This window comes from Nicotiana sylvestris, chromosome 6 (genome assembly GCF_000393655.2).
Source record: "Nicotiana sylvestris chromosome 6, ASM39365v2, whole genome shotgun sequence".
NCBI lineage: Eukaryota > Viridiplantae > Streptophyta > Magnoliopsida > Solanales > Solanaceae > Nicotiana > Nicotiana sylvestris.
Genome location: NC_091062.1, coordinates 211,374,097 through 211,383,938, shown reverse-complemented (window position 1 = coordinate 211,383,938; position 9,842 = coordinate 211,374,097). Strand labels below are relative to the sequence as shown.

General features: G+C 42.8%; 1 protein-coding gene across 1 annotated transcript; it reads right to left on the bottom strand.

Moving 5' to 3' along the window:
* Positions 1–6,607: 6,607 nt before the first annotated feature.
* Positions 6,608–9,610, bottom strand: LOC104213563 (putative late blight resistance protein homolog R1B-23). The gene is made up of 2 exons (XM_009763093.2): positions 9,531–9,610; positions 6,608–8,966 (listed from the first exon to the last, which is right to left on the bottom strand). Exon 2 carries the CDS (start codon positions 8,903–8,905, stop codon positions 6,608–6,610), a length of 2,298 nt encoding a protein of 765 aa, XP_009761395.2. The 5' UTR covers positions 8,906–8,966; positions 9,531–9,610.
* Between the last annotated feature and the right edge of the window lie 232 nt (positions 9,611–9,842).

Sequence of the window (9,842 nt, the reverse complement as noted above, 5' to 3'; positions counted from 1 at the left end):
TGTGATTCAGCTTCGACCCAAGACACTTAAAGAGTTGGGTCCAAAAGTTGCTAGTGAAGCGTGAGTCACGATCACTAACAATATCTTTGGGTAGGCCCCAATATTTGACGACATGAGAGAAGAAGAGTCGAGCTGTATCTTCTGCTGATATATATTGTGGGGCAGCAATAAAGGTAGCATATTTGGAAAACCGATCTACCACAACCAAGATAGTTGTTAGATCTCCGACCTTGGGCAATCCGGTGATGAAATCCAGGGAAACACTTTCCCAAGGTCTCTTTGGGACAGCTAGTGGTTCCAAGAGTCCCGTCTGTGTTAAGCGGTCTGACTTGTCCTTCTGGCATACTAGACAAGTCTTCACATACTGAGCAACATCATCGGCCATTTGAGGCCAATAATATGCACGGCGGAGTAACGCCATGGTGCGTTCTTCACCGGGATGGTCGGCCCACAGAGTATCATGACATTCCGCCAGAAGAGTCCTTCGTAGGTCTCCTCCTTTAGGAACATAAAGTCGGTTCCCTTTCACTTTCAGAAAATCATCTTCCATGTAGAACTGGCGAGTCTTTCCCTGTCCTACCAAATCAACCAAATACTGTGCAGCAGGGTCTTGGATGAGTAAATCATGTATATGGTCCTTGATGGAGGTGGCTACTTCGCTCCCCCTTAGGGTGGCGAGCAAGCACACCGATGCTAGATCAGCTCTCCGACTGAGCGCATCAGCAACATGATTGGTCTTCCCACTTCGGTACTCCAGGTTGAAGTGGAATTCAGCTAGGAGTTCCTGCCACCTGGCCTGTCGACCATTCAACTTCGGCTGGGTCATGAAATGGCTAACAGCTGTGTTATCTGTCTTCACCACGAACGGAGTTCCCAGCAGATAGTGCCTCCAGAGGCGCAAGCAGTGGACGACAGCCAATAATTCTTTCTCATGGGCGGCATAGCGCCGCTCTGCATCTTTTAGCTTCCGTCTCTCGTACGCTACAGGATGCCCTTCTTGTAGCAGGACTCCACCGAGGGCATAGTCAGATGCATCTGTTTGTACTTCGAATGGCTTGGCCAGATCAGGAAGGGCCAAGACGGGGCTACTAGACATAGCCGCTTTCAATGCGTTGAAGGCCTCTGCTTGCTTGGGTCCCCATTCCCAAGGCGTGACCTTCTTGAGGAGTTCTGTCAATGGTACTGCAATGAGGGAGTAGTCTTTCACGAATCGTCGATAGAAATTGCATAGACCAAGGAACGCCCTCAAGGCGTGGATATCCTTAGGTGGCGGCCAATCTGTGATTGCCTGAATCTTCTGCTGGTCCATCTTGATCCGCCCTTCCCCAATGACATGTCCGAGGAAGTCAATTTGCTTTTGAGCAAAGGAGCACTTAGATAGCTTCGCATATAGTTCATGCTCCCGCAATCGAGCTAGGACCTTCCGCAAGTGCATCAGGTGTTCCTCCAATGTTTGGCTATATACCACAATGTCATCCAAGTAGACCACCACGAATTCATCAATGTACTCCCGGAAGACTTGGTTCATCAAAGTGCAAAATGTAGCTGGGGCGTTAGTCAAGCCGAATGGCATAACTAGGAAATCGTACGACCCATATCTTGTCACACAGGTCGTCTTGTGCTCATCACCCTCTGCAATCCGAACTTGCCAATAACCTGTCTTCAGGTCTATTTTGGTGAACACTGTCGCACCACCCAGTCTATCGAACAAGTCTGCCATTAACGGAATAGGGTACTTGTTCTTCACAGTAATTTTGTTTAGAGCCCGATAGTCCACACAGAGTCGTAGACTACCATCATGTTTCTTTTGGAATAGCACAGGGGACCCGTATGGGGATTTGGAGGGCACGATAATCCCTGTGTCTAGCATTTCCGTCAATTGTCTCCGAAGCTCGGTGAGTTCGGGTTGTGACATTCTGTAAGGCGCCCGGGCGGGTGGCTTCGCGCCCGGGCGGGTGGCTTCGCGCCCGGGCGGGTGGCTTCGCGCCCGGCACCAGCTCAATTTCATGGTCCACAGTGCGCCTAGGCGGTAGTCGCTTTGGCATGTCTTGTGGCATGACATCTTCAAACTCTAGTAGTAGCTCCTTCACGGGTTCAGGAATGGGACCCGAGGAGCGTTCTACATCTTCGATGCAGAGGGTTGCTAGGAATGTGGGTTCATTCCTTTTGACCCCCTTCTTCAACTGCAAGGCCGAGATGTTTTCAACGGCCATCTTCATGGGCATGCACGGGATAATGCAGGGCTTGGTCCCGTTTTCTCCCATCATCAGTAACATGTCAGCATACGGTACATGCATGGTGTTGGTTTGCCTCAGGAATTCCAATCCAACTATCAACTCGAAGTCATCTATGATCACCACGCGCAGGTTGAATTTTCCTTCGTAAGGGCCAAGCTTCACCGGTACTTCTTTGGCTATTCCACCCACTGGCTGGGGAGGTGAGTTTGATAGCCTTGACACGGCCTCTACCTTTCCCTACAACTAGACCAAGGCGCTCCACCTGAGTCGAGGCTAAGTAGTTGTGGGTAGCACCCGTGTCTACCATGGCCCGAATTGGCTTGCCATTCACCTTCATCTCAACGAACATTAAGGTCCTCTCGTGCTTAAGAGGAGTCTCATCATCTGCCTTATTTTTCCCTTTCTTGGTGACTGGACATGGGTCCTTCTTCTTACGGATACCAGCACTAGTCTCTGCTAATGCCTTAGAAATGGAGCCAACAATTGCATTGAAGGCACCTACTGGTTCAGTCTGATCCGCATCGTCTGAGTCGTCATCCGTCCCATCATCAAAAGTCTGATGGGCGTTCATCTGTGCCTGTGGGCACTCATTGTTCCAATGTGGTCCGCCGCAATGACGGCATCCTGAAGGAGGCTTCCTCCCCCGATCATTGTTGTTAGACGCAGCACTGTTGCTGCCTGTGGAGGGAGCCTTAGGTTTGGTTGAGCTCCGATCTCCCCCACTTCTGCTAGGGCCACCATTGCTAGACTGGCCCCCTTTGAATCCCGCTCGGGCAGGCGGTTGAGGCCTATCCTTTCGAGCTTCCATTTGATAGTCCCCAAGGCATTCATCTGCTTGGATCGCCTTGGGCAGGGTATCTACTCATTGTCTTTGTAGCTCCATACGGGCATAAGGTTTCAGCCCTTCTAGGAAAGTGAAGAGCTTGTCTTTGTCCCCCATGTCGCGTATGCTTAGCATGAGCGCGGAGAATTCCTGCACGTAGTCCCGCACGGATTTGGTCTGGTGGAGCTTTCGTAGCTTTCTCCTTGAATTGTATTCGACATTCTCGGGGAAGAACTGTAGGCGGATGGCTGCCTTCAGTTCTGCCCATGTTTCGAGAGCATCTTCACCAGCCTTGATGGCTTCGTATTTCACCCGCCACCAGAGTTTAGCATCACCCTGAAGATACATGGCAGCAGTTTCTACCTTCTTAGCTTCTTCTAGGCCCCCAACAGCATCGAAATATTGTTCGACATCAAAGATGAAGTTCTCCACTTCCTTGGCATTCCTAGCTCCACTGTATGGCTTTGGCTCAGGAATTTTCAGTTTTTGTATCGCGGAAGTGGGGTTTGCAGCGCCCCCGATCTGGTTTCCACTGCCTCGCAGCAGGCTCTGTAAAGCAGCATTGACAATATTGAGCTTGTCTGTCAAGTCGTCAATAGTTTGTTGCATGGCAGTCAACCTGTCTGCCTCTTGTGCCCTGTAAGCTAAATCCTCGGCACGCTCCTGTTAGAGTCCCTCGAATTTGCCAAAAATTCCGGCTGCCTCTATGGCTGCCGTTTGCCGATCTCCCTCGGAGTCACGACTGATGTTTTCTATGTCAACTTCGGCCTGGAGCACCCTGCGGTCCAGGTCGTCCAACCTTTGCCCTAGGCTGGTTCTTAGTTCAGGCACCGTATCCATGATGGGCAGTAATCCGTCAACCGTCTGTTCAAGGGCTGCAATGCGGTCCCCATGATTCACCATGGTCAGAAATGGTGGTAATGACAATGCGTTCCCTCGTCCGATGTCGAGCCTCGGCTTTGATACCAACTGTTACGCGGCGCCTTCCTGAGATTCCTTGGAAGGGCGACGTAAGGCTAAGCAACTGATGTCAGTGTAGTTGTTGTCCGCCAACTGAGGTCCCCTCCGTATGCTAGACTAGATTGTTAGTGTCGTACGGGAAAACCAATGTCAAGAGTAATTGAGAGAACAGGAATGAGAATTGAGAATGAAAGAAAGCTTGATTGCATTAATAAAAGCTATTACAGAAAGGCAACGCGGTGTCGAGGGGAAGAGACACCAGTACAGAGAATTGTTTGCTTGCTAGAAAGTTTGATTACTTGATCCCCCTAATAATGCTTAAAAAAATAATCCAAAGCTACAAGACTAGACTTGATTAAGCTAGAGAAACATAATGGAAGTACATGGAATAAAACTACTCTATATTTACAATGAAAAAGACTTAGTTTGCTATAAGGCAGAAAACAGGTCCGTTGTCAGCAGCATAGTCTTTGGCATCAGGGTCTGCGCGCGCGGCGCTGTTGGCATCTGCCTGCGGTTGGGCGCTGGCGAGGGATATCGGTGGGGCGATAGAGGCACATGCGCGCTTGTCACTTGGCGCGGCCAGGACCACGGGGCCGTCCGTGGCGCTAGGCGTTAGGAAGGCTTGTTAGGACGCCACGGGGCGCGCCCAAGGGGTCATGGGGCACGGCTGGAAAGCCGCCCATGACATTACATACATTCCAGGACCTGAATTTTCCTAAAAAGTAAGGTATAGAAGAGGTGATTTTTATATTTGAAAGTGATACTCCCATGAAAGAGTGGTTTGCTACTAAAAGGGGTCCTCTTATGATTTTACTGTATGCTTTTACTAGTTTACAATGGACTCAAACTATTCATGTGAGTAGCTATATTAATAACAGGCCAATACAGATTCTCTTTAAGTGCTTAGAAATATGAATGGATGCTATTCTATGGAATTAGGGGTCGGGGATTCTGTTGTGTATATCTACGAGGCAGATAGATTTGGATCAAGTTAATGCGAAATGTGCAGAAATAAGAAGTTCGGAAAGTGGCGTTCTATTTTTAATCTTAGCTCAGAGCTACTGTTTTTTTTTTCATGGAAAACTATTTTGTTTAAATGATTGATTCTTGAAAGTGTTCCTAAAAATTAAGGTGTTTGGTTTCAGTTCAGATTCATGGAGTTGAATTTGTAGTATTATTGTGCCATATTAAACAGAATATAATTTATGGCCCTCCGAAATCTAGTTTGAATTCCTTTTAAAATAAATTGAGGGAGTCGTGCCCAACAATCTTAAATGCACGGCCTTCATTTAGTTAATGTGTTTGCTTTCTTTTTTTTTTAGAATTCGAGGCGTGCCATTTAGCAAATTTTCATGGCCCTCGCGAAGTTAAACGCGTAGTTGCTTCAGGCGCGTTCTTTTAATAATTTACCTTCTTAAATTCGGGTGCACATTTATTGACCCAAATCCAAATCTCAACAATGTTAAGATATGTCAAAAACCACGGGTGCATTTATGTGACGTGGTTCGAGACGTGTTTTAATAACGTTGCAATTTTCTTTAAAAAAATGAATAGAAGCGGTTAAAACTAAAATTTTCATAAATTCAAAATGTATTAAAATCAGATAATTAAGCCGAATATAATAGTTGAGCGACCGTGCTAGAACCACGGAACTCGGGAATGCCTAACACCTTCTTCCGGGTTAACAGAATTCCTTACTCGGATTTCTGGTTCGCGGACTGTTAAACAGAGTCAAGTTTTTCCTCGATCGGGATTCAACCGGTGACTTGGGACACCATAAATCTCCCAAGTGGCAACTCTGAATCTTTTAATAAATAAATCTCGTTTCGATTGTCACTTAAATTGGAAAAAACTCCCTTTACACCCTTTCTCGGGGGTGTAGGTAAAAAAGGAGGTGTTACAATAATAATTAAGATTATGGTAAGACTTGGCTTTAAACAATTCTGAATAATAGTCAACTTAAGATAATTTCTTCTAGATCTAAACTTAAGAAAAGACAGAGACATTGAATTTGCACACTGACCTAGTTGACTTTTGAGTACTATTCAAATTTAACCCGAGTCACTACAAAAAAAATTAAAACCGTTCTTAAGTTTGGGTCTTAGCTAAAATGGTCCCTATTTTATGAGATGGGCAATAATAGTCCCTTAGTATGCAAAAGTGATGCATCTTTGGTCCAAGATAACAAAAATGTGTAAAACTAGATAGATGCAAAAAAATTACATGATAAACACACACTATTGGATTAGTTAAATTCTTTCTCGAAGAGTGTTAGTGCTATGTGCACCGATCCACATAATGTAAAGTTATGCACTTAAACTGGTACATATCTTAATTTTACTCTAAAGAAGAGAAGGAAAAAATGTCATTCCACAAAACGTTAAAGGTTATCTATACTGACTATACAATTCATTCAGATGCTAAAATCATGCATGGAACTTCTATACTTGCCAAAATGCTGTTTAGGTATAATAATGCCGTGTATATACAGTGGAACTTATTCAGTATGCAAGACAAAAGTTGCAAAAAACTGTTTTCCATATCAGACGGAACAAAGAGGTGTTGAAGTACTGGCTTACCATCTTTAATAAGTAGGAGGTGTATTGGATATAAGAACTTGGAGAGTGTCACATCCAGTGTTTTCTTCAATTTCTGTTTTAATATTCATAGCTGAAACCACAATAGAGTCCGTACAGTCAAACAGTTCAATTAGTCGAAATGTTGGAATATCCACAAAGCTAGGAGGTATCTCCTTGAAGTAGTAACAAGTTCTTAGAACTAGCTTCTCAAGCATGGGAAAAGATGTATCTGAAGCACTCCATACTGCCATCCTCACGGCGAATAGTGACAAGTATTTGAGTGCAGGGAACTCGACATTTCTCACGTCCCAACAGTGCTCTACATTCCCCAAAGGAAATCCAATCTCTAATCTGAGACTCTCAAGCTTCTGCAATCTTGCAATGTTTGAAACCATTTCTTCCGTCAAGAAACAACCCTTAATGCACAAATGCCTGAGATTTGACGGCAAGACAAAGTAGCTCTCCCATCCAACTGAATTCCAGAATCCCTTAGGGCTTACAACCAGATCAAGAGATTCAAGGTGAACATGAACTTCCGGTATGGGAAACAAAGGACAGCTAGGTACATCAGCAATAATGCGGAGGCTCAGTTCTTCAAGATTAGGGAACCTCCACCAGAACCTTGGATTTTTCTCATCCAGACGTATACGGCAAGAGAGGAAGGTCTTCAAGTTCTCTAGCATAGTTGTTGAAGATTCTTCAAAAATTGCTCTATCATTGTCTTCCCATATACTGGTCAATCTGTTTATATTCACATGCCTTAGCTTCATCATTTTCAAGATAACTACCGGCGATGTCCTTAGAAACTGAACTGAATCAACCACTAGAGTCTGAAGCTCCTGTAGATGTGATATCCACTTGAAATCAAATTCTTCGACGAAAATCTTAAGGTACCTCAAGTGAGTTAGCGATTGTACTGCTGTAGCCCAAGAACTTGGCAACTCCACTTCCATCAAATTCAACACCCGAACAAGTCTTAGTTTAACGAGTAAAGGTAAAGGATTTGATCTGTTCCATGTGTTGAATTTTGGATGAGCAATGAACTCCAAAGACCTAGGACATTCACCTACACACTTTTTGTACTTGGACTCGAGCATTGGAATCTTATCCAACATATATTCAGAATGATCTAATTGATTAACAAGATCATCATGAATATAAATGCATAACCGTGATTCTTGGGGATACAAATGTTGATCATATGGATTGTATGGCACTGTGAGCTGCATAAACTTTTCTTCTGTAAGTTTTCTCAAGCAAAATTCACGCACTACATCATGAAGTGTGCAGCATTCTATGTCACCATTAATTCTCCTTCTAGAGACCATTACAAGGCTTCTCTTAAGTAGATCGTTCAAGCAAAATCTAGATGCTTCCTCCATGTTCTCTGTGTCAACATTCACTACAAACTCTTCAGCCATCCACAACTTCAGCAAATCATGCATGGGAATCTTATGGTCTTCTGGAAACAATCCCATATAAAGAAGGCAAGGCTTTAAGTGGTCTTCTAAATGCTCATAACTTGATTGTATTACCTTCATGCTCTGCTCTCCTAAAACATGAGAACTTAAGTCATTGGCAAACTCCAGCCACAAGGATGCCTCCCTTTCTGTTTTCACTATAATTCCAGCAATCAGCACAATGACAAGAGGCAATCCTTTACAATGTTCGGCAATTTTTAACCCTGCTTCCCGTAGATCCAGGGGGCAACTCTCTCCTTGAAATACTCTTTTCTGCAATAATTCCCAACTCTCTTCCAGTGTTAGAAATCTAAGAGAATAAGGATCACTGTGGTATTGAAGATGCTTAGCCACTTCTTCAATTCGAGTTGTTACCATTACTCTACTTCCATATTCACCTTTAGGGAAACATAATCCTAGGTCTTCCCACGCCTCAACTTTCCATATATCATCTAAGACAATGAGGTATCTCCTGCCTTTTAGAGTCTTCTGCAACTTGTCACCTATGTCAAAGTCCTCATTGATTTTCCACTCCTTATTTGTAGCTTGTTCAAGAATATCAACCAACAATGTCCTCATGTCATATGTTTGTGAAACAGTACACCATGCTTTAACATCAAAGTGATTAATAATAGAGGTATTGTTATACACTTTCCTTGCCAATGTTGTTTTACCAAGTCCGGCCATTCCAAAGATTGAAATAACGTCGAGCTCCTTTGATCTGCCAGTCAGTTTCTTCATTATATATTCTGCATCTTTCGCAAAGCCCACAACTTCATCATTAATTGATGGAAAATCTGCAGGAGCTTGAGATCTTTTTTCACTAGTCTCAACAACCTCCATGTCAATTGGCTTGCTGTCTTTCACGATTGCCTTTGAGTTAATAGCTCTATCAGCTTCAAGCCTTCAATAAAAAGCAATGAAACAAGATCAACAATCTTCATAATTTAGAGAAAAACCCAAATTACATATAAAAAGAAAAGTAGTGCTACATGTAAAGTCTTTTGTGTCTAAGTTAAAGGCCACCAAGATTATTTAGAGAAAAACCCAAATTTATTTTTTTTCCTTTTATTAGTAACACCTAATACATTCGTGATGTATTTCAAATATTTAGCTATGCAAGCAATTCAATGCAAATACATACAAAGTAATGCTCTTTCTGCAGAAATTAAATGCAGCTTCTGATAATACTATTAACAGAAATTAGATGCAGTTACTAGGAAAGATCCAAAATTAATTTTGGTAGATTTAGTTAAAAGATTCCATGGTCATTTTCAGTATGATTTGCAAGGTTTAGGCCCTTCCTGTTAAGAAAAATGACTTAAAAAAACTTTTCGCCCAGCTTACAGACTAGACTAACCATTGTTTAAGATCTGGTGGGAAAGAAAAGAATTAAACTCATAATAAAGAAGATAAAATGTGAAATATGCTACAAAAGACCAAAGGAGAAATGTCAAAGTAATCTCACCTTTCGTTAGATTGAGAATGGAAATTGGTACAAGGTTGCTTATTTTGATGGTTTTGGGCTACACACTGATATAAGTAGTAGTTGTTGGAATATATCAATAAGTAAACAAATTAATTGCCAAAATACATGACTTGAGCTCCAAATATCTTTAGTATTAGTAAGATACAACTATATAATATATTTTTCGAGAAAATAACACAATAATATGAGATAATTCGTAACATTATAATTAAATATTCAATAAAAAGATTTTAAAAAATCATAAAGCAAATATTGCTAATTAATAAGCTAAGTCATAATAAAAATTAACAT

Excerpts from the sequence above, each read along its gene's own strand:
- LOC104213563 (XM_009763093.2), bottom strand. The coding sequence starts at position 8,905 with ATGGAGGTTGTTGAGACTAGTGAAAAAAGATCTCAAGCTCCTGCAGAT.